Below are 23,873 nucleotides of genomic sequence, written 5' to 3'. Positions count from 1 at the left end.
AAAGCAGGTGGCAGGTCACGTGACCTTGTGACGTCATCAGAACTTGCCCACCACAGGAAACATGTTAACTGCTAGTAACCATATTCTCCGCTGTAATCAGATGCAAATCTCGCACGCACGCACGCACACACACCCGGGCAGGTGGGCAAGAAGGACCAGAAGGACAAACAGCATTTTCCGTGAATATGGGCTTCAGTGCTATGGCACTAAGCTCACCCCAGTCAAGTAACCCCCCCCCCCCCCTCCTTCCCCAAGTCACTTTCATTGCTAGACGGACATGGCGGCAGTCAAGCAACAACCATATCGCGTGTAGAGGATGCAATAGCACTCTCGTCATGTCCCAATACATGCATCAGGATTGCATATACAAGCACGCTTATATTACAAGCATGTACTTTAATACATGCATTTGGAATGCGTATAAAGCGGCCCCACAAGTTTCGAAACAAAAAGCCACTGCTGACATGGAACAACGGGCTAAAACAAGTGAGTAATTACCTATTAGCATCCACCCAAGCGAGGCCCTAATTCTACAAGGGAAACCTGTACAGCTTTCGCACAAACTTCGTAGTTGAATAAATGTTCATGCTGGAATGAGGAATCAGCACAAGGGGCTAAAAGAGTCACGGAGGTTTTATGCGAGCTAGAACGGGATAACAGAACGACTACGTTCCATCCTGACTCGTACTCTGCTCGCAATCTTCTTTCGTTGATTGTGAAGGAACTTCAGGCACCGCAATACCAGAGCGGCCAGAGAGCCGAAATGAGTGCCATTCTAAGCCCTTATGTAAGGACCCAGTAATGCGCAGTAAGGAGTATGCTGAAAATTGAAAGGGTTAAAGCCACGCTAAGCGAGTCCGCGCATATGACACGCCATACCCTGCGACATTTCCACGCTCCACCATTCGGCGCAGCAGGCGATAAGGATGGACAAAAGGACCGAAGAGAAGTACCCGCATATTTATTTATTTATTTATTTATTTATTTCCTCAAGGGTCCAAAAAGGACATTACATGAGGGGTGGGCAAACAAAAGGGTTTTAAATGGATGAATACAGATGGTCTTCGATGGCGGATTTGAAGCGAACGGGATTGATGATGGTTGCCACTTCGGACGGAAGGTCATTCCAGTCTTTGGCTGTTCTAAGGAAAAAAGATTGATGATATGTTTCGGTGCGGGCTTGTTCAGGGTAGACGGCATTAGGATGACTGTGACGAGAAATCCGATGGGCGCGTGCGACAGGGGGAGGTTCGTAGTGGAAAGTGTGATAAAATTTATGATATAAATAAAGACGGGCGATTTTACGGCGACAGGCCAGAGTAGGAAGATGGAGCTGTGATTTTAGTGCTGATACGCTAGTGTGATAAGAGTAGTCTGAGCAAATGAATCTGACAGCGCGGTTCTGGACCGCTTCTGGTTCTGGACCGGCCCTGTACTCCAGACGTCGCCAGCCAGTCCTTCATCGAGGCGGAAGGAGCGCTGAATAGCACGCGCCTGTTCCGATGTCTCAGCACTGTATAAGCTTCGTGACTGCAAGCAGCAGGCGCGTCTCCCGAGCTCAAGGGACACGCGAGCCGGCCGCGGAAGCTTTCGAAACACCACCGCGCCACGTAACCACCTCGCCATCGAGCAACGAGCTCTCCTTGCCCCATGGTCACCCATCCCGTGTGCAACCAACACATCGCCGCCGCAACAGAACAACACCCTCTAAAGAACTCGTTAGGACTTCGCTGGGAAGGGAGGCGTACGAGTTAAGACCGCGGTGAGGAGAAAAACACACACACAAAGAAAAGCAGGGAAAAATAAAAGCGGAGGAGGCGAACCCAAGAGCCGCCGCGCGTGTCACAGAGGTCGCCGCGTAAATTACGCGGGGTTGCGCACCGAACGAACAAGACGGGCAGAGGCGCATGCAAGCAAGGAGAAAGGCCGCGACGCCAAGCGGCACGGGTCAACGACGACGCCACAGCCAAGGCGGAAGGGGGCAGGCGGTGAGAGCACGCGCGCGCGTCAGTTTCGGTCGGCGTGCTCGTCTCGTTGCGCCACGAAGGAGAGGAGCAACGTGTCGCGCAAGCTTCAACTCCTTCAGCTTGCGACACCTGCAACAGCGAAAACCTGGCTGCCGCTGTCTCCCGAGCGAGCCACGGACAACTCCACAGGAGGCGTCATTCACGAGAATGGCACGGGTGCGAGCATGCTCGTAGCAAGGAAGGCGACACCCAGCAGAGTGCCTTTATGTAGTTCACATGCGTGCCCACAGGTAACGCGACTATCCATACCACCCTGTATTTTCTAGTCAGAACGCAGTTCTTGACATGCCAGGCCTGCGCGGATAAAAGTTACGGTCCATATTCCGACGTATGAAGCCAGTACGAAGCAATGCTCTGTGGATAAATTCAGTAACAGCGACATCTCCATCAAGACATTGCTACAGTTCAAATAAAAATGAGACAAAGAAAGTAATAACGGTGTGGCCAAGGTCACTGTTGCTGTAGCTTTACCGCAATGAAGACTTCGATTACGCATGTTAGTATGCACGCTCTAACAAGAAAAATAATAATTAAAAAGAAGAAACTGACGAGAAACCAAAATTCAATGTGAAATCTCGGGTATGCAGCAGGGAAGCACCGGCGCGAGCAGTGCACGCCTGTGCAGTGTTGCGCGGCGATGCGCACGCTTCGGCTGCGCGTACGCCTCGGGTCCCGGATGAACAGCTGCAACTTCACAGCCAAGCTGTGACAGGAAAATAATGAACACTGTTCCGACAGCCTGCACGCGGTTCCAGTGCAACACACACTCGCCGTCCGTCCACTTCGAGCGCATGTATCCCCCCCCCCCCCCCCCCCAATCTTCTTTTCGTGCTGTTGTTCCGCGTGCGTCGTCAAGTACGCTTCATCACGTTGGACGTCGCCTTGATGCCCAAGACGTATAGAATCTAGGTCGCTTGCGCAAGAACGCAAAGCGTAGCAAGCAAGAGTGACTCGACGCCGATCGATCAAAACTCGCCTGTACCCTCAGCTGGGTGCCGACGCTGGTGTACTGACGTCTTCCCTTCGACCGAAGGTTAACTTTACAAATATAAAAAACAGTAAGACCAGAATTTTCGGACTCCTCAGCTCTGCGCTCCTGATTTGGCAGGGTGCCAACTGCAACTCGCCACGAGAAGCCCACACACCGCACTGACCACGCCTCAAAAGCTATAATACAATTAGACAGAGGGGAAGGATCAAGCACAAGTGCTTTCGCGAAGCGCATCTTCAGAGCAATCGCTACACAGTGAAAGCGATCGAGTCTTGGTGTAGGCCAGACTTCAGATTTGATAAACTATAGTTGTCACACTGTCCATGTTGCTTCCTATAGCTTTTACGCCTCTTGGCTTCTGTTAAGTGGAAGCCCACGGGGCCGATGCCCCCCCCCCCCCCCCCCCCCCGCACCTGTTACCAGGAGCGGTCATGCCCGAGGGGGAATCGAGGAATGTACGTCGAGGCGTGCCGCCCGCGCTTAGGGTGAAAGGCGGCACTAATCCTTTCTGTCCCGATGCGTGGCAATCGGTGGAATGCGCATGTAGCGAGCTGCCTACGCGGAGTCACGCGCCCAGCACGTTCCAGGAGGAGCGAGGTCCACTGGGCTCGGACCGGCGAGCCCTGGGCTCCGCCCACTTGCACATACGGTGCCACTGCACTGCGGTTGGTTAAAATTGGGCGAGAGCTAGATTACTCAAGCTCCGCCCAATTATCGAAGGGGTTAAAACCCGTGGGAAACAACGTCTTGGGACGAGCGCGCCGAGTCTCAAGCTCGGCCGTTTTTAACAGCCTTTTTTTAAACTGCCTTTACCTGTCTTTTTATGTCAGTGCCGTCTTTAATAAATAAGTTTTGCTTTGAGAAGCTGGAACTGCTGCCCCAACCGGCAACGTGTCGCCGGACGAAGACCTGAAGTACTCTTCGTACTGCTAAAAGACGTTCCCATCGGTAGGAGGGCAGAGGGAAGTTTAACTGCTTCCTACGTCACTGCTTCCTTTTCGTCATTTGGCTTTGTTTCAAGAGCTCACTCAGCGCCTTTAACCCGCCAGACACTTGATACTTCTGTGGAAAACTTGTGCTAATCTAAACCGTCTCTATATACGCTTGTGTTTCTTTAGAAGACGACGTTACTGAGGGGCTTTCTACACTCGCGCGTGAAACACGGGCCCGCGTTTCTGACAACGGACATGAAGATCCACGCCACCATCAGCCAACACTCGCGACGAAGACGCTCGAACAAGAATATTATTGCCAATGACTTATTGTAAGCAGATACTGCACAGAACACCTCAGCTTGTGAGAACATAACGCAACACCTAAACAGCAATGAAGCTTCGGTCTTTCTGACAAGTTCCGTTATACCGTGCATAAATGCGCGATTTGCAGCTTGTTTTTCCTTCTATTTTAACGCTCAATTTCCGAGCACGGATAAGCAGCGGCGATGAAGAAGCAAGGGTTCGAACGCACCACCGCCGTTCGCCAGGAAACTGTCGCAAGGAACGCGCCAGAAAGACAGCAATGCGCCATGTTGCAGTGTTTCAATCAATGGGAGACTGCGCCCCGTGGCCGCCGTCTTTTGTTCTCAACATCTGGCGCCGACTGATGGGCGCCTGATGTCCCGGCCAACAGCGAGAGAGAGAGGAGGGCACAAAGAGAGAAAGCGAGCATAGTCGGCCGCCCTACCGGCGAGACGAGGCGACTGCGGGACATTGGCTAGCCTCCAGGGGTGAACGACCAATGCACTGCTCACAGACGGGGACGGCGCCAGCAAAGCAGTAAAAAGCGGCAAAGGAATAAAAGAAAGGGCACTACAAAGACAAAACAAAACCATCGAAGAAGGCAAGCAATGAACGCGGAAATTAACCACACGCTGAGAACTCCAACACTGCTCGACGTTAAAACGGCGCAATTTCCGCGCTCGTCCCTATACAGGTCAGCCAAGAGCGCGGAAATAGTGGCTTTTTAACTCCGAGACAAGCCTAAATTTAGTGGAGCGCATAGAGCAAGTATTGCGGGCAATCGAAACGCAAAAAAAAGAAAAAACGTACGGGACAAAGACGCTGCAGCACGCAGGGTCTCTCACGGCGCTTTTACTTTCCCATTGTTTTCTTATTCTGCGTTCGATGAGAATCATCAGCGAAGCGCAGCTCGCGCCGAAGACGGCGGTCTTCGCGTCTCGCTCTCGTTTTCGAGCGCTAATCGAACGGCGGCGCGAAAGGAACCGCGCACGCGTTCACAAATGCGCTCGCAAATCGTGAGTATACGCGGTCGACAGGTCACGCGGTAACTGCGCGCACACGCCTCGGAGGCGGCAATAAATAACGCCCGCGAGTTCTTCCTCCTTGCGGGAGGAGCCCCGGCGAAGAACGATCGCCGCGATGCGATATGCGCGCGACGAAAGACGGCGGCGCCAATTTGGACGAGGAGGAAGAGCGGAGAGAGCGGAGGTCAACCGGACCGTCGCACCTGGGGCGTATTAATTCAGCCCACTTCGGCCCTTTAACGTTGCCGAGGGAGCAGCGCAGTGCGCCGCTATTCCTGGACTGCACTCACGAAGAGAGAAATAGAAAAGCAGCGTCGCGATGAAAACTAATGCTGCCGTCCTATTCCTATTTATTACCACCGGTTCAGGACGCTGGCTGCGCTGTGATGGCTTTCGCACCACTGAAGGTGCCGAAGACATTGCAGTTGGTCGAGTGTACACGTAGCGCACAAAGTGCGGGCCCATGACTGTGCCAAGCCTCGGTTTAGACACGCTTTTGCGAAGAACACATACAGGGATAGAGCTTTTTATGATCGGGATGCCCTAGAAGGGGATTAAAAGCGCGGATCCGACGTAGCCACGGCAGCAGGCCTCCTCTGAAAGCAGCCAGCACAGCTGTGCCAGTGCACCCTCATCTACACGACGCAGATAGTTGCCAAGGCCAGCCGCAATGGGCCTTGCAGAGAGGACTCGGGGGTCAGCTGGGTTCAGTCACCATGTTTGCCCGCGGCATCAGTCGTCAAAGGAGTTTTCTGCGAGCGGTTTCCCTACCCAGCGTGGTTTTGCACGTATAGCCTTGGTCTCGCACTGATGAGGAACAAGTGCGGCCACCTGCAGACCGTGGGAACGCCACTCGCGGACCTTCCAATGTCTGCGCGACAGAGACGGCATCCTCTTCATCACGTGACGGGGGCGTGTTCCCTAATGAGAAAGTGTGTGATGAGTGCCCAAGTGAACTTTTCAGTACACGCCTTCCTCGACAGCCCCGGTCTCCATCCAGGGATTTCAGGAAACGAAAACCCCATAAAACTCGGCACCGAGTACGGCCGATAAGCTCCCTCTCACCGAGACTCCCCGTTCACTAAGACGTATACATCATGTGAATTGTCTGTATGACGTTTTCTTTGCATTTCCCTTCGCAACCACGTCTCCGATCCTCCTCGTCCCTTCTCCGGCCCGACGACGCAACCTGCATCCCAACAAGCTCAAGAACGCAGCGGCATATTCCCCTCAAGGCAAGCCCTCCAGCCAATGGCATCGACCGATCTTTATGACACTCGGTTAATCCCCTGGCACCTGGCAGCCGCTACCTTGGGATGCCACATCAGCAGGCGCCAAGGGATTAACAACTACGTCACAAAAATTGGTCGACGCCAGTGGCTGAATGGCTTCCTTTGAGCTGCTGGTTAGCGGCTGCCTTCTTGAGCTGTATCCGGCTATACACGAGTATGCAACGTGTTGCGCATTTAAATATGCCGGAATGGGAAAATAATGAGTACACGTCCGTACAAGACATGCGTAACGGGATATGGCGATCTAGAATAAACAGATGGAAGTCAAAAATAGACTTCAAATAAAAAGAAATGCTCTCCGTTTTAACCGATCCTGAAAAGACCAAATTTCTCCCCGCTATCACATTATATGGTTTATGGGGGTTCAACGTCCCAAAGTGACTCAGGCTATGAGGGACGCAGTAGTGAAGGGCTCCGTAAATTTCGACCACCTGGGGTTCTTTAACGTGCACTGATATCGCACAGTACAGGGACCTCTAGAATTTCGCCTCCATCGAAATCCGACAGCCGCGGCCGGAATCGAAGCCGCGTCTTTCGGGTCAGCAGCCGAGCGCCATAAACACTGACCGCGGCAGCCAGCACATTATCTGCATGTACTACATGTACTATATCTACTGATTTATTCTGAGACGTCAGGCTACCTGCCCTAACATGCCGATGCAAGGCATATATATTCCTTCTCCCGATGAAACCGAGAATTCCATCCAACATATTTCTGACGGACACGAACAAACTCGTCGCATATAATCAACTACCGGCCGCCTCGAGGGCAATGAGAAGTTTGCGCTGTATGTCACGAAAGCTGGCAGGCAGTGCGCGGCTTTTCTCGCGGAAAGCTCTCCCCGTCGGCTCAACTCTCGACAATCGCCCATGCACGCAAGGCGCGCGCCGACGTTTCGCAACAGCAGATTTCCCGCATTCAGCGCGCGCTTGCGGGGCCGCGGCGCCGATACTTTGTGATAGCCCTTATCTCGAGGACGCGAGCACTGTTTTGAGGACAAAGGAAGGCCGGTGGGAGGGACCGGCGCGCAAACAGATAGCGTGTGGGGCAGTCGGAACAGTCGCGCCCGTGCCTCGGGGCCCGGCACGTGACACGCGTGCATCAGCCATCCGGACGGCCGGAAGCGTCGACGACGAAGACCTCTCCTGTCTGCTCGCTTCCGCGATGTTGAATCAGACAGCCGGCGGGACAGACAACACTTTCCGACACAGCAACCCCCCCCCCCCCCTTTTCACCTCTTCATACCGGCCTATCATGCACCGCAGGTCATAAGAGCGCGATGACAGACGACTCGATCAAGCATCTTATAGTGAGAACGCGCTATTAGCCCCCCACCCCGCAAAATCCCACTGTTTGCGTGAAGACTCCGAGTCACGAGAGGAAAGGAAAGGCGCGTAACGGGCTTGAGGTACAGTCTTTGCCAAAAGTAACCAGGCTAGACGGTTTGCTTCTCAGTCGTATATTGAAGCCATTGTGCCAGCTCTCAAGCTCTAAATCCCTGTATGGTAAGGAGAATCCTTGTTCTCACTTTCCAAGAACTTTTTTTATCTTTAGGGAAGCCGTAAGGGCTCTACTATTCGTATGAGAAGCAAACCATGCAGCCTGGTTACTTTAGCAAAGGCTGTACGTGGCGGTGGTGTACACCTGCATGCGAAAAGCCGTGCTTAGCAATGCTAAACCACCAGCCAATTTCTTTTTTTTTTTTTGCACGGAAACGGTGCACGAGTAAAATAGACACGATATCGGGAACGGGACTACAGCGCAGACTCGCAGCTGATTTCTTTAACTCGGAAATGAGCTTTCCAACGCGTGTCTCGTCATCAAAAAAAAAAAAAAAACGGGGGAGGAGGGACAATGCGCAAGCAAACGTTATCTGCTATGGTAACGAAAACATGCTTTTGAATACTGGATGACTCGCGTGTTGTTTGCGCGTAAGGCTATAAATATGCGCCTGCTTCCGAATAAAAAAACAAACTACGAGTCTGCCCTATAGTCAGCTTCCTCGTTTTGTCCGTATTTACTCGTGCACTGTTCCTGCCAAAAATTAAAAAATAAAAAATAAAAATAAAAAATAAAACCTCGCTCCGTAGCAGGACTGACCTCCTACAGACTGATTCACATGACTGCTTGGCCTTCAAGAACGCTGTTCAGGCGAGCCACAAGTGGGAGCTCTCAACAATGCTCAGGTGTAGAGAGGACTGCGATAAGGTACTCACACGCTGTTTTTTTTTTTCCCTTACTTGTGTTCCTGTTTGCTTGTTCTCCATGTTGTTGCTCGCGCATAGGTCGTAAATAGTTCCTACCGCTCTCTAGTACCTTCCCTGGCATTTCTTTTTTTGTTCCCCTTGAGCCCATCTTTCTATGCTATCCCCCCTTTTTTTTTTGCGTTCGGCTACCTGACAATCGCGTGGCAGTTTTTATACGCCCTCATCCCTCTATTTCCGGATCAGCTGATTACAGACGGCCCAGCGGGTGTCATCCGAACATTGAAGTCCGGCGTTTGCCCGTGAACAGCATCGCACAAAACTGCTTCTTTGCATGATCTATGGAAATACTGCCCTCACCATTGTTGCCCCATAAAACTCAAGCCGTGGACGCAAGTCGATCTTTCTTTTTCCTTCTCTTCCTGGGTTGTAAAAAGGAGCTGCGCCAACGGTGGCCTCAAACCGGCTTGTCGCAGTGGGACGGCTTCGTTTCCTTGCTAGTTTCGACGCTAGGAGAGTGGCGCGACAATTAGGCCTAAAAGTATTTCATGCCCGATAGCAGCCGAGTAGGCCATGCGATGAGTGCGCTCCTCGTCACATCCTGTTTTCGAGTGCGGAGCGCTGAAGACTGACGCCCTCCTCCCTACCGCATGGAAGTTGGACGCGCTGGCGCAACCTACACCTGAGTTACTATGAAACAAGACATACCATACTAGCTTTTTTATATATATAGTGCTCCTGTGCGGAGTACTGAACACAGCCTTCCGCTGACGTCAGTGAGGGGAGAACCACTCAAAAACAATGATTCCAGAGTAGATCCTAAATTAGAAATTATTACCCATTCATCCGCTGGTCCAATTTAAATAGTAATGTACTACGACCTCAAATTCCTAGACGGTAAGATCCTGCCACAGATTGTAATACTCCTCCCGTAGGCTCCTAACATACAGCCACAGTTCTTACTAGCACTGGTGCAAGCGCAACACAGTGCCCTCGCTACCACGGGGCGGCTAATGGGTAACAACGCGCGATTGCCGGCCTCTCAAACTGGTGCGACAACGCACCACTCCTATCAACTTGGCTTCAGAGAACCATGGTGCAGGGAACGCAGTTCTCGCCATACGCGTTCGGTGAAAGAGCGCGAGGTTGGGTCAGCCGTGAGGCAACGCCTTCATGATCAACGCAAGCGTTCACTTAATCGCGAAACGACCACTCCTTGAGGCAGGCTCTGTATAGACGCTATCAAAACCATCGTTTGTGGCACCGGTTTAGGCCCTTCAAGGCTAATGCGGCTGTCGAATGCGATCGGTTCTTAAGGGCTGGTAGAATTCCCGTACATAAGTATAGGGGAACACTACCGTATTTACTCGCACAATGAAAGCATTTTTCACAAAACATCTCTGAAAATTTGGGGGTGCGTTGATTAACGAGGACGAAAATGTACAGAAAAAAAATCTGAAGCGGTAGAAATGGGACAAAAACTAGGCAGGTGAAACAAATACTTCATCCCGTACGACTAATCTTCTAAACAAAACAAAACACATCTTCAGCACGGCTTCTGTGCTCAAAAGCATAGTCAACTTCTCAAAAGCGGCGCGTGCAACTCGCCGAACAGTCCATAATACTATCCAGAGCAAGCACAAGTAGCGTTCACTCTAGCATATCTTATAGCAATAGCATGGCATATCAAAAAGAGGAACCCTTTGTGGCCAGCCTTGGTTACCGGTTTCCTTCTAGGATTCGTCGCGGAACAATCTTATTGCCTGTTCGTTGCGTAAGATGAGGTTTGGTTTATGAGGGTTTTACGTCCCAAAACGACTCAGGCTATGAGGGACGCCGTAGTGAAGGGCGCCGGGAATTTCGACCACCTGGAGTTCTTTACCATGCACTGATATCGCACACTACACGGGCCTCCACAATTTCGCCTCCATTGAAATGCGACCGCCGCGGCCGGGGTCGAACCCGCGTCTTTCGGGTCAGCAGCCGAGCGCCATAACCACTGAGAAACCGCGGCGGCCTGCGTAAGGTGAGGAGTAGTATATAGTCATGATATTCGACAGATGGCACCTTGTAGTATTGCGCACTTGTTTCGGAGTTCAAAAAAGGGCGCCAGCTAGAATTCGCCATCATCGACAGCAGATTGCACACCAAAAGAATGGGGTGCGTTTTTATGCCAGCGCGTCCAACACACGAGTAAATACGGTAATAGCTAGTAGCTTCGAGCAGCTTAGCTTGGGGGCAGTTTATTTGGCTGCACACAGGCTGCGCAGAAGTTTGTAAGACTGGAAATTAGGAACCTGTCAGCTTGGCCTTTCATTCTTGAATTCTTTTTTTTTTTTAATGCTCGGAGTCCCCGAGGCCCTCCGGAAGTGGTACGGCAGCAGAGCTCGGGCTCAAACAGACTGCGCTACCACAGCTGCGCGCGGTGATTGGATGCGCTCCATTTCACGCAGCCAAACACAAGGGCCGCGGCAGCAACCTCCTCATCACCGCTACGTGGGACTGCCGAGACGGAACTACGATTTGACTCGCTAAAAGCGCGCAGCGCAGAGGAAGCTACGGTTGGCATCAGTCGATTAGAGGCTGAATTCGCCAAGCTTGTCGCGCACGCCCTCCCTCCACGTGACGAAAATGCAGCGACGCTTACGTCAGTAGCACGCCTGCCAGCCTGCATCTTACTACACGAACGTGCACGTTTACATGCATGCTCACGTGCGGAAAACCTGCACGAGTGGCTGTGGAGCGACATAGCCGCCGCGGTGGCTCTGTGGTTATGGCGCTCGGCTGCTGGCCCGAAAGACGCGGATTCGATCCCGGCCGCGGCGGTCGAATTTCGATGGAGGCGAAATTATAGAGGCGCGTGTACTGTGCGATGTCAGTGCACGAAAGAGCACTAAGTGGTCGAAATTTCCGGAGCCCTTCACTACGGCATCTCTCATAGCCCGAGTCGCTTTGGGACGTTAAACCCCCATAGACCAAACCATTATGAAGCAATGAATCTTCTTTTCAGTAACTTTCAACATCTTCTCGGTCTACGCCATTCAAAGCTATACTAACGAAACCCATGCGCTGCGGCTGAAGCAAGCAAGCCTCGGCGGCTTTCGCCTGCGGTGACGTCACCACGCCTTTGTTTGAAAACACGCAGAAAGGAGGTCGCTGACCATTCACGAAGGCTAACAACATGACAGCTCAAGCGCCGGCCAGCATTCGACAACTCGATGGCAGTGGACAGCTCAGAACGCTGTGCGGTTTATAGCGTCAACGGAGAAGCAAGGCTCGCAGGCGCCTCCGCCACCATCCCTCCGCCGCACTGCACGCGCGCGGAGTACCCAAAAGAAGAAAACAGCGGCGAATGAGGGGGCGGCCAATTCGACGACAGAGACGGGGAGGCGAAGGAGGAAAGAGCTCAATTTAGAAATTAAAAGCCGGCCCCATCCATCCCGAGCCAGGAAGTGGCTAAAGGAGACCAGCCGACGACAGCCTGCGCCCATTCCCTCCCCTCACCATTCCTCCACCCCAATCGGCTTCGCTGCGTATGACGCATCGCGTGGCGGAAGTCCCCCCCCCCCCCCCCCCACCCCCCACACACACCCCCACCCCCCATTTTTTTCTTTCCTTTTCACCGCTTTGGTAATCGAATCTGCGCACGTAGTCCTCAACAGATTAGCAAAAGGTAGCAGAAGGAAGCGTTCAGACAGTGGGCATACGAAATTCTCTAGTCGTCGCAAACGCAGCGCCTTCTTCGGACTAATTCAATTCCTCTATTTCTGGAAGAGTCGAAAGGGAGATATATTCTGGGAATATGTGCATCCGAAACAGCCAACGGCTGCAGTCGGATACACCCAAGAAAGAAGCGCAATGGAGGCCCTCCAGCCGGTGACCGGCTGTCATGACGTCGCAGTAAGTCCCACTTCACAAAGGCACCTGCCAGCCACCTGCGACGTCAAGCTATATGGGATTACTCGTGACCAATCTCCACTGGAAACTTGGTCGTCACTGGCAACGTTGGCAGACGAAGGAGAGCGGTACGGTGCAGTTCGGCAACGCAGGCACACCAACACAACTCGCTGTCAGTTACTTCCATTCTGTGCGAGTCAGTCATAGGAGGATACAAACGCATAATCGGTTCCACTAGATTTGTGTGCCAAGCCCATTGAAACCTGCGCTGTCTCGCGACGAGAAGTGACAGTTTGCTGCACGGCAGGCACTGAAACACCTGCACACCCTTAAGGACTGCAAATGTCACAGTGACGTGACATCCATACGGGAAAGTCCTGAACCATTTCGGATGACCCGATTTTCGCCGCAGGCGTCTAAACTAAACGAGCGGCACAGGCAAAATGAAACATAGCACATGCGACATCATTTTATGCCAGCAACGTGACGAGAAAAAGAGAGGACGCAGTGCACGATGCATTACGGCTGAAATCAGGACATCTGGTTTGACTGCCTTGTTGCGCTGTCACTGTTTTGTCGGAACGTTTTGCACCCTAAAAATAACAGCCAATATTTGATGCCCCACAGAAAGCCGCGATGCTATCTGCGGGTCGACCAACTCGGTATGCGCCGGGAACGGGTTAAAAAGAGGACAGCACCATGTTGCACACTCCGGCACCACCTCAGGCAATAAAACGCACCCGAGGCTACGCAGCACACTCAAAGATGCGATCTGCCCGAAAACTTTCGCGGCAAAACGCGGCCACTGCCATGACCGGGGTGAGAAACGAGCAGATCGGGACGCCGCGGCAGCGTGACCGCACGGAAAGGGGAGCTGGCGGCACGGCTTCAGATTTCTTGACGGATCTTGAGATAATCGTTGCTCACGCGCACCACTCCTTAATATTAACGAGAGTGATTACTTAACAGAACAATGCACAAGCTAACTCGCACGGGTCGTTTGCAGGCGCGCTGCAGCGGAAGCACAGTGTGGTAGGTGACCCGTGACACGTTTCTTCATGCTTTTCTTTATTGGCGGACGCAAATGAACGTCACTGCATCAAGCAGGCTGCGCGCCTTGGTTAAACTCGAAATCTAGTCTGATAGCATACACATACTGTAATCATTGCGTACAAGCAAGCGCCTGATTGCTGCACAAAGTTTGATAACGAGCTGGGAAATAAAGCTCAGCAAGAGGCCACGCGCTCACAGTTACTTCGAAATTGCGCGAACCCGGGCACGTCTCGTAAAAGCAGTCTCGGCGCGCTACACAGCAAAACTTTTTTAAGTGCCGCGCTCTCACTACAGCTAAGTGCAGTGTATGAACATGGAGGCCTCTGCACTGATTGGAGAAAGCGCATTGATCTATTTACAGCCGTGCAATAATGGGTCAGGTTAGCAGATCAATGACCACGATGTTTCCAAACACGAAAAAGTACGCGATGTGAGACCTTTTCATTTGTAGTTATGAGAACAACTTACCTGACAATTCCGTAGCCAGCACTTCCATGTCTTGGGCACAATCCAAAAGGTGTTACACAAGGGGCGACACTCACAATGCAAAAGTAGGTCTAACGTTCGCGGCCGCGTTCACCGCGCTGCCAGCTAACCAGTCTAGCTCGCTCCGCGGCTCGGCATCAGCCGCCATGACAGACACTGCAGCAGCGCCGCCCCGCCCAAACATCGGCAGCTGTCCGCGCACCGAGTGCTGCGATTGGCCGAAAGGAATGATGGCGCGCTTTTAAAAAGTTTGCGAAAGACCGGTCCCGGGTAAGTTTTATGCAGCGCCGTCGCCGCGGCAACTTGCACCTGCAGCTGGTGTAATGTTCTTTCTTACTAACAGCGTGAAAGGCGGCAAAACCGAACGCACAGGACATAGCGCTGTCCGTTGTGATGAAGGCGCACCAACTGACGTCAGTAAATCTGCTAATGGGCCTAGTTGGTTTTTATGCTTGGCTTCGTTATTGCGCTACTCTGGGTGCGAAAAAGCAAAGGACGAGAAAGCAAAGTTTCGTTTTTTCTTTCTGTGTATTTTTTCGTCCCTTGCTGTTTCGTACCTAGAGTAGCGCAATAACGAAGTCGAACAACTAAAGTCCACGCGCGAAAGCATGCCGTGCTAATCTTGCGAGTTGTACGATTGTCAATAGCCCAGTTTGACAATCGTACAACGCTGAAGAAAAAACCGAGGGAACTAACTCATTAAGTTAAAATGCACACACATTTCGACTGTCGGTGGCAACAATGGGCTCTCGGAATGCATGCGCTTCGCGCTGGAACAATAACATGAAAATAACAGACTGCCTGCTGTCCGGCGCACCAACTAAAAATGCTTTCCTCCCCTTATTCTGCTGTTTCGTCTGATGCAATGGCAATAATGTATTTAACTGCATTAAAGATTAAAAATGGAGAGAGCACACTGAAGTTTTAAAAGCACCAGAACCAAACGGGCACTAAACAAATTGTTCCAAGCTTGTTTCGGTGGTGTTTTCACACGCTTTTTTTTTTTTCACTCAACTACAGAGAATGACAGCGCTACGAAAAGGTGTCCATGCACTCAGTTCATTCAAAACGGAGCGCTTCTTGCTCACGGGCTTGCAAACGTTGCCAAATCATACGCGTGAACGTGAAGTAAATCCACACTGTGTACACAAGATTTCCACTTCAAGCATGAAGCGCACGGTTGAAGTTGGCTAACAAGGCCTATCAAGTGCCTTTTGGTTTCCTAGATGTTAATCTCGCACAACACTTACGAGCACAAATCTCATTTGTATGCGTTGGCTTCTTCAGATGTCAGCTGCTTCTTCGGCTAATTCACCATGCCCCTTCACCAGCCAGAGCCATAACCAGCTAGCCTCGTTTAAGTGCCACATTGGAGTGCAGAGGGTAGCACTAGTTGGTGCCTCTGCCACAGCAACCACCAGAGAATTAGTCTGGCCATGTGTTGTCATTCCAGACCACTGAGGGTCCTTGTTGCTTGAAATATACACTGGTTTTTCGTTTGAGAACGGCTCCCACCCCAACCATGGCTTCACATCGCGGACACTTGTACTGTGTGTCCAAAGCATCCAACATTACACAATGGAGGGAGCTGTGGTGCAGCAAGATGCCACTCATATTCCGCTCAGTGCAGACTTTCATCATTCCCCTCACACAGCCAGAGTTGCCCATACCCATCTTTTGCACGCGACTCTGGTTTCAGAAACTTGACTCCCGAAAACCATCTCTCATCAAATTTATTCGGTGAAACACAGTGCCACAGCTTACCATTTCTTCCATAGCTTCAATCATACGCTCCCTGCTTGTTCAACACTCTGCATTCTGTGACAAGGCTTGTAATGGAACACTCCAAATTGTGCCCATTTCTTGTTGCGTACTGAACAGACAAATTGTCCGCAAATGCAAGAAAGAAAAAAAATCTATATACAGTCATACACAAGGCCAGGGCCGGCAGCTTATCAATAAATATTTTATTGGATCCTTTTAATGGCACCCATTATTGCAATGACTTTGAAGTCCCTATCCACCTTGGCACTGTGCCAGAGTGGAGTGCTCGTTCAAGCAGATTTTTATTCAAACATGAACAAAACTCTCAGCACTGCAGGTGCTTGGCGTAACGAAGTTTTATGCGTGAACAACAGGAGCCATTGTAACTACCCAAACTATTATCAATGCTGTACAGGAATTGCATGGTTGAAACTTAGGCATATAGCTGCTGAAATGCAGCCCTATACATGCCTGTCACATGTTGAGCTTCTTTTGAAACCCCCTATGAAGCCAAGCCTACATTGTCTGCCCTCCTGCAATGCGTGAATTAGTTCCAAACGTAAGATGAGAAGGTTTTAGGTTCCACCTACTCCCACAGAAACAACAAGCCACAGCTTTAAAGTGAATTAAGTCACCTTAGCTTTTAGCCACTACGTGCACAGCAGCCAAAGATGTGCTGACCCTCGGTTGCCATTCTACAGGAAAGATTGGTCAAAAGGCATAGTACGTCTAGAAAAATGACATCAGGTAGCAACTGTACACAACCCTCCTGCGGCACGAACGTGCTAGCAAGAAGGCCTCCCTTTTTATACAAACCTTGTAACTACACGGCGTCCTCAATTTTCTTTTTTTTTTTCTATGTACAGAAAAGGAGCAGCAGAGTGGCTGGGAATGGTTGCATGAATGAACAACATGTACGCCCAAAAACGAACAGTGTGACAGACTGACAGCTTTTTCACAGTTCAACACATACGGACTACAATGTAGCTGCACATTGTTTCTTGGGTAAAAATAAGAACAAGCTGAAAGCTGGAGGGGGCATTTGCTTTCAAGACCTCTTCGTTCCAAAACTGCAAGCCAAGGTTTTTGCACTGCCTCCACGCAAGGTGTACATGTTTGGTTGCAAAATAAGGAAAGTAATGCAAAAACAAATCACTTCACCTTTATCAAAGTTTCTTCAAAGATTTTAAAGCTTTTTCAAAGATTTTCCCATAAGTGTCCACTGAACCCTGCCCAAAAAGGCACACCGCCAGCCAGAGGCAATAAAGAATGTTTCAGAGCACATCACATTGCGTTCAGACAGCTCAAAGCTCCAATGTTCATTTTTCTTTTGCAAGCAACTAAACACTATCTAAAACCAAACATCATTGAACATTCCTGTGCCCCCGTGGCTTAAATGGTGCTATAACAAAGCAGTTAACTGCATGAATGCCACTTGGTGTTGCTCGTTTCTGGACAAGACTGCATGGACTCACAAGGAACGTTGTTGGGCTGGTTGGCGCACAGTTCATTCAAAATGGTGGTGCTAACAGGGGCCAAACCCAAAAGAGATGCAAAGACAAGCACACAGTCAAAGCTAGCTCATTTCTAGAAACCCTAACATCATGCATAAAAGCAAAAACCTGCACACTGGGAAAACAGCACTGCATCAGAGATGAAATACCAAAATCGCAGATTCAGACCGAGCCATCCAGGTAACTAACGTCTTCACTGTGGAGGCTGATCGATTGTTCAGTAACGCACTCTTGCACCTTATTTTCTAATTTCAAAAACATGTGCTCTAGCTCTCTCTGTGAAACAATTTAATGGCCCTGTTCTTTTCTTTCTTATTTCTTTTCGGTAAACTCGATTTTTGTGGTGAGTCACATCACATGGCTTTCTTTCTTTTTTTAATCAAAAGCATATAAGTAGAAAGTTTTGTCTCAAATTTCTTGGAGTGAGCTATGTAAAGTGTCAGAACTGATTGCAAGCATGAAGGCAATACACCAAACAGAACTGTGAATATACTATGTTTGAATGACCTTTTAAAAGCAACAACTTGCATTTCTTTGCAAGCTAGTGAACTAAGGTCGAACCCATGACTGCATTCACAATAATGAAGACTAGCAGCATCGTTACTTGTCAGGAGATTAGTGTTTTTCTCAAAAACATAAAAAAAGTGCTGGTAAGCAAAAATTCTATGCAATGTTTGGTTGCTTAGATTTGGTATTGCAGTGCTACAATGAGCAAAAGTCTAGAGAAAAAAAATAAATTACGACGCTGCATGGAAGATACAGCACCACAGTTTGGTAGAAGAGAAAGATTCTGACTGTGCCAGTGAAGTGCCAGCAGTTTTCTGCAAGAATTAAAAACCTAAGAAAATAAAGTTTTTCAAATCACCTTGCCTAAACCAAGCTACCAGGATTCTCGCCTCTGATCATGCTGTTCTCCAAATGCACATGTGTGCCTGCACATCATATCCAGCAAATAAACTAGCTGGGAATGTCTGCCTGTGCCGTCATTTTTTTTAAAGTCTGCTCCAATTACACCATGATAACATATTATGCATGAAATCGACCTCAAAAGCTTATCACCACGACATAACCTTCTGCCTAGTCACAGTCACACCTTATACCACTCATAAAACTGAGTCAGGAAAATAAGTAACGCCAATGTTGACTCCCACACAAACCGTTTGGTGAGACACACTGTGTAGTAGTAATGCAACATCAGCACACTGCCACTAACAAATGGCCAATCAGGTCACGCGAACATATAACAGCGCATGCTAAAAAACGTCTAGAGTGTCGTTCAAGTAATGTGCAATGACAGGCTGTCCCAAACATCATCTGCCTTCCAACAATGAACAATTTCCATTGTTTGCGGGATTACTTCAAAATAATGAGAAGTCACATCTGCTCACGACGGCTTCATTCACGATCCTCCACTGGGACCATGGTGACAGCCTCTTTTCATGTGCTGCTTATTGAACCTGTGCCAGCTGAGCTACTTTCATATTTTCTGCATTCTGCAACGACAATTGCGTGCCCGCAAGTAACGTTATGAGTGCCATCATAAGTACCTGCTGGAAGCTGTCCAATAACGACTCCGCCCTGACGTTTAACTACAAGGCACTAATACAGAAAAACACAGAAATGATTCACAGGAGCATGACAAAGCAGAAATGCCCCGAGGCATTACTGCAAAGCATTGAGTCAGGCATCGAAAACCCTTCTCTTTGATCTGCAATAATCATTTCTTGCTCTAATCATTTCATGAAAACAATGCTTGTACACAAACAGGGATTCGCAATGTTTAATATGATGCAACTTGTTTGGAAACTGATGACGTTAATTCTTTGATATAGCATGCTGGCTAATAATGTACCAATGCTCATCCATATTACCAAATTACATGGATACACCACTGATGATGCAAAATGGGCAGCCCTCTTAAAGAGCGAGCCTGTATAATGCACAATGAAATCTTTATTTGCAATGGTAAAAAACCTTATATTGCATAAGTCCTGACAAGTAATGCTCACACTAAGTTACACGAAGTTTTTCTGTGTACTCTTCATTGCAGTGCGTAGTATCACACAATAAAATGAACTTCAATGCCTAAAAATATAATTTCTAACTGAATCGGAAAGACCTGAAAATTAAATTATGTAGATATTCCCACACTGACTGAACGGGTCACCTTTTAAACATAGGTTACTGCTAAATTACCTTAAGTGTGAAAGAAAACAGGTAACAGAGAAGATGTTCAAAAACCGCCATTCTTGCACTGATCACAATTTCAGCGAAGCAACACTAAAGCAAAAAACTAAACAGCCACAACACTTCCAGCAGGCTTCCTGTCACGTGCACATTCACACACACACACCCACACACACACAAACATAGCTTACATACATACATGCACAGCTTACACGGACACACACCCTGAGAGCACACATACACAGACAGTGAAATCACGGAAAAAGTTACTCCGCAGTCACCTGACATCACACTGCAACCTTCAGGTAAGGGGCCGTCCGAAAGATCTGGTTCACTAGTGCTGAAAGAGAAACCTTTCTAAAGGAAACAGTGATCCCGAAGGGTGGCCATAGAAAACGGATGGCCAGAAAGGACGTGACATGGTAGCCCCCTCTGCACAGTTGGCAGCCAGCATCCAGTCTCGACAATAAAGTGACACCACAGCCACCGGCAGTTGTGGGTTGACGGGCAGGCACAAACACAGACAATGAGACACACACAGAGGCACTGGCAGCGCCGCTAGGCCAGCGGCGGGCTGTCCCGAGATCACATGTTCATGCATGCCACAAGCCGCTGACACAGCTCGCTGTACTGCAGGCTGTCACCCGAGATGCGACGCATCTTCAGGCCGCACTCGTCTGGGTGCGGCCCGTCGCACAGTTCAAGCTCAATCTGAACACCAGCTGCAGGGTGCTTGAGCGCGAGCCCACGCTCTGACGGCTGCAGAACGAGCGGGAGTTCTGGCGCGTGTGCGTCCAGGCGCCGCCGAATGTCATGCAGTAGATCGCCCCCAGTGCCACCTCTACAGGGCGAAATTCCCCGCCCCAGCAGTAGGCAGAGGGACCCACTGGGGCTCTTCTGGAGGGGGGCTTCGCCGCAACACGCATGTAAGGGCGAAGGAAGACCCCACGTGGCCGCGGCGGCGGGAACTTCGTCTAGGGGCGTGCCCTGCCAGCGCACGGGAGAGTAGGCCAGGTCCAAGGGCAGCAGCGAGGCCTCCGAGTAGGCTGTTGTAGACGAGCACGACGAAGGAGACGTGGTGGACGACGAGGACGACGTCAGAACCTCCTTGCCCAGCTCGTCCGTCACGCTGATGTGAGGTGGGAAGCCCCGGCCACCTGGGAATGGCTCGAACACAGCGGGGCTCACCACAATCTCTGGCCGCAGACCGGGCACTCGGAGCGGGCCGATGCCACCGTTCTCAGTGGCATCCTCGCGTATCATTCCCAAGTTGGGAAATACCGGCGGCGGGCTGTTTCGTGCCAGCTGCTGAGACACAAGGGTCTGGAGCCGAGGATGGCCACTTGCATCGGCAAAAGGGGGCGGTGATGCCCCGGGGGCGCCCTGCGGGGAGGCACCTCCGCAGGGGTATGGGGGCGATGCCCCCGGCGACGCACCACCAGTGTCCAGGGGTGGCGACCCACCAGGGCCAAGAGGATCAGACGCATAAGGGTCAGGGCAGAAGCCCACGGGGCTTCCCTGACGCTGAAGATGGAGCCGTTGTAGGTGCTGAGACAGAGTGGCCGCTGGGCTGGGTGGCCCAGCCCCGTGCGACGGACTCTGGTGTATGGGGGAGCCCGCGATGGAAGGAGGTGACGATACTGATGAGGCCATCAAGCACGGCTGCAGGTGTGCCATCTGTTGGACATGCAAGGAGTGCCGCCGCTGTATCTCGGCCTGCTGATGGGCATCCATGGGGCTGCAATACCTCTGCACGAGCATGGACACACAGGCATAGGCACTTCAAGCTGTATGCAGGGCAGCAAAAGCCTGATACACCACAAACATATCTCTCACTACTGCAGCTAGCCACAGCAGTGCTAGATGCAGCATGAACATGCCCATATTAATGTGATGGTATTAGAGTTCATGTCGAGAGCATTCAATGTCATGAAATTCGCTGATTGGTCAAGAGAAATCACGTGACCTTGTGACGTCATTACAACCGGCCCTGATGGACCACCCTCATTGGTCAAAAGAGGTCTAGCAACCTTGTGACACCATCACAACCTGTCCGCCATGGCAGGTGGCAACCTGGCCGCCAGATTTTGAGCAACCTGCCCACCGTGGGAGGTAGCAATTAAATTAATGATTGGTCCAGAGGTCACGTGACCTTGTGATATCATTTCAACCTGCTCACCAGGTTGTGAGCAACCTATTATATCATCATGCACTAGAAGATGACAAAGTGGGCAGGGGCGCGGCACGGAGTGCTCACGCTAGGTTCACTGCTTTTAAATCATTCCATCGCTACCTGTCATGTAGTCCTCTCTTTATCGGCTCGCCGTCACGTAACATTTGGCGCAAGGTGCGAGGTAGCTTCTTCATCTCGGTCCCGGAGCTCAGGAGCCTGCTGTCCACAGAGGTCTTCTGTGGAGTGCTCGTGGCTTCGCACATGCCAGCGCTTCCCCAGCCTGCCATGTATGCCCCGACGCCGCCGCTCTCCTCTGCCCCGCTCCACGCCCCAGCCAGAAGACAAGACGACACGACGACTGCCGCCATTGACTTGAGACCTCACTGACCACCCACACTCGAGAACCGACGACCTACAGCCTCACTGAACCGAGACTGCTGCTACTGCTACTGACCAGAGACCCCACTGATCACCCACCCACACATGAGAGCACAGTCCCCCGCCTCTGCTGTTTGGTGTGTCCACGGGCCTCAGCGATGACTTCCTGGGACCGGTGGCTCCTCAGTCTTCATGCACCTGGCTTCCTCCGCTCATCATCTGTTCATCTCTTTCATCATGACGGCAAGCTTCACACCTTCTACCACGCCCATCGCCATATCTTACGTTTCATTGTCACTGAATTCTCCTAGTTCGCACGATCGGGACAATCGCTCGGCAGCCCTGGGTAGTGTCACGGACTACAAGACGACAAAGAAGGCAGTGGCATGGCACGGAGCGCTTGCACAAGGCCCACTGCCTTTAAATCATTTCATCGCCACCTGTCATGTAGTCCTCTCTTCATCGGCTTGCCATCAAGTAACAAAATATATTCAAATGACAGGAAAATGTCAGCACTGTCACAGCATAGCAGGTACCAGGTCCAGCAACGAGCAGTCTGGATATGGCAGTTGATAGACCAGCAATTACAGAAATTGCAACAGAAACTGCAACAAATGTAAAATCTAATGCTATCGCATTCCACGCGGTGATTCAAGCGTCTCCATAGATTTTACACATACTTCACATTGGATACTTCATAAAATCCAATCTGTGTATTCATTAATGATTACACAGATTGGATTTTCAGGCACTAGCCATTGGCAATGCATTCTCTCAATGCAATTATGTGCTGATCACAACTTGCACCTAAAGAATGGCACAGTCCTACACAAACAGTGCTGGCATTCAAATTGTAAAAGTTGCTGCTGGACTGAGAAGATAAAGCACTGAGTGCCTCCATATAGCACATGCCTATAGCATTGTTGCATAAGCAAGCAACAGCTCAAAGAGCCAGTTCAATTTATCACTGCATACATAGAAAATCCATCATCTCATGTTGCAACAATGCCTTAAACTGTACAAGCATGCAACATACACAGGCACGCACCTGTAGCTGCTGGCACTCCTCTTGAAGTGCCTTGATTATGCACTTGTTCTCTGCGCCCACAGTTTGGTTGTAAATCCTCTCAAGCTGTGTTCGGTGAGGGCTCACAGATGGGCAGCCATCACTTGCTCTCCTTGGCACTGAAATGAACATCAGGGGGAACCATTGAGATGACTACAGTCAGTTCGAATGCTCCCACAAAAGGGCCACATGAAGAGGCTCTAACATGGGCATTACAACACCTGACATACTATGTGAAGCCGAATGGGGCAAGAAATAAAACGGCACTCTAACTTGCTGTCAAAAACAGACTTTAGTATGTAGTGCCTGGCAATGGGCAGCTTTGTATCATCTCGTGCGTTATGCAATATACTGCAATCTTATAGGATATTAATGCTATGAAAACTAAATGCATCAGGGAAACTTTCTGTAGACCTAGTTGGTAAATGCATGCACCTGAGGGAAGCACCAATCTAGCCACCACACACTCAGTGTGGTGATAAAGACTAAGCCAGTCCATGATTCCCCTTGTCACATGTAGTTTCTGAATTCATGCTTGCCTTAATTATTTGAAAGCTAACCATGAAACAGATTAATG

At 50.4% G+C, this 23,873-nt stretch overlaps 2 protein-coding genes across 3 annotated transcripts in view; both read right to left on the bottom strand.

Moving 5' to 3' along the window:
* The window catches only part of CdGAPr (GTPase-activating protein CdGAPr), a 250,190-nt gene extending 235,813 nt beyond the window's left edge, over positions 1-14,377 (bottom strand). Inside the window, exon 1 of the mRNA XM_077668884.1 lies at positions 14,197-14,377. The gene's annotated coding sequence lies outside the window, so the exon portion shown is untranslated. The remainder of the gene's footprint in view (positions 1-14,196) is intronic.
* Positions 14,378-16,166: 1,789 nt separating this feature from the next.
* Positions 16,167-23,873, bottom strand: part of Sik3 (Salt-inducible kinase 3) — an 87,372-nt gene continuing 79,665 nt past the window's right edge. For both annotated transcript variants that reach the window (XM_077668880.1, XM_077668882.1), the window contains exons 14-15: positions 23,279-23,415; positions 16,167-21,428 (exon numbers count right to left, since the gene is read on the bottom strand). In XM_077668880.1, the coding sequence (XP_077525006.1) occupies positions 20,265-21,428; positions 23,279-23,415 (1,301 nt within the window). In that variant the 3' untranslated portion in view covers positions 16,167-20,264. The remainder of the gene's footprint in view (positions 21,429-23,278; positions 23,416-23,873) is intronic.

This window comes from Amblyomma americanum, chromosome 6, assembly GCF_052857255.1.
Source record: "Amblyomma americanum isolate KBUSLIRL-KWMA chromosome 6, ASM5285725v1, whole genome shotgun sequence".
NCBI classification, from domain to species: Eukaryota; Metazoa; Arthropoda; class Arachnida; order Ixodida; family Ixodidae; genus Amblyomma; species Amblyomma americanum.
This window is presented reverse-complemented; position numbering and strand designations above follow the sequence as displayed.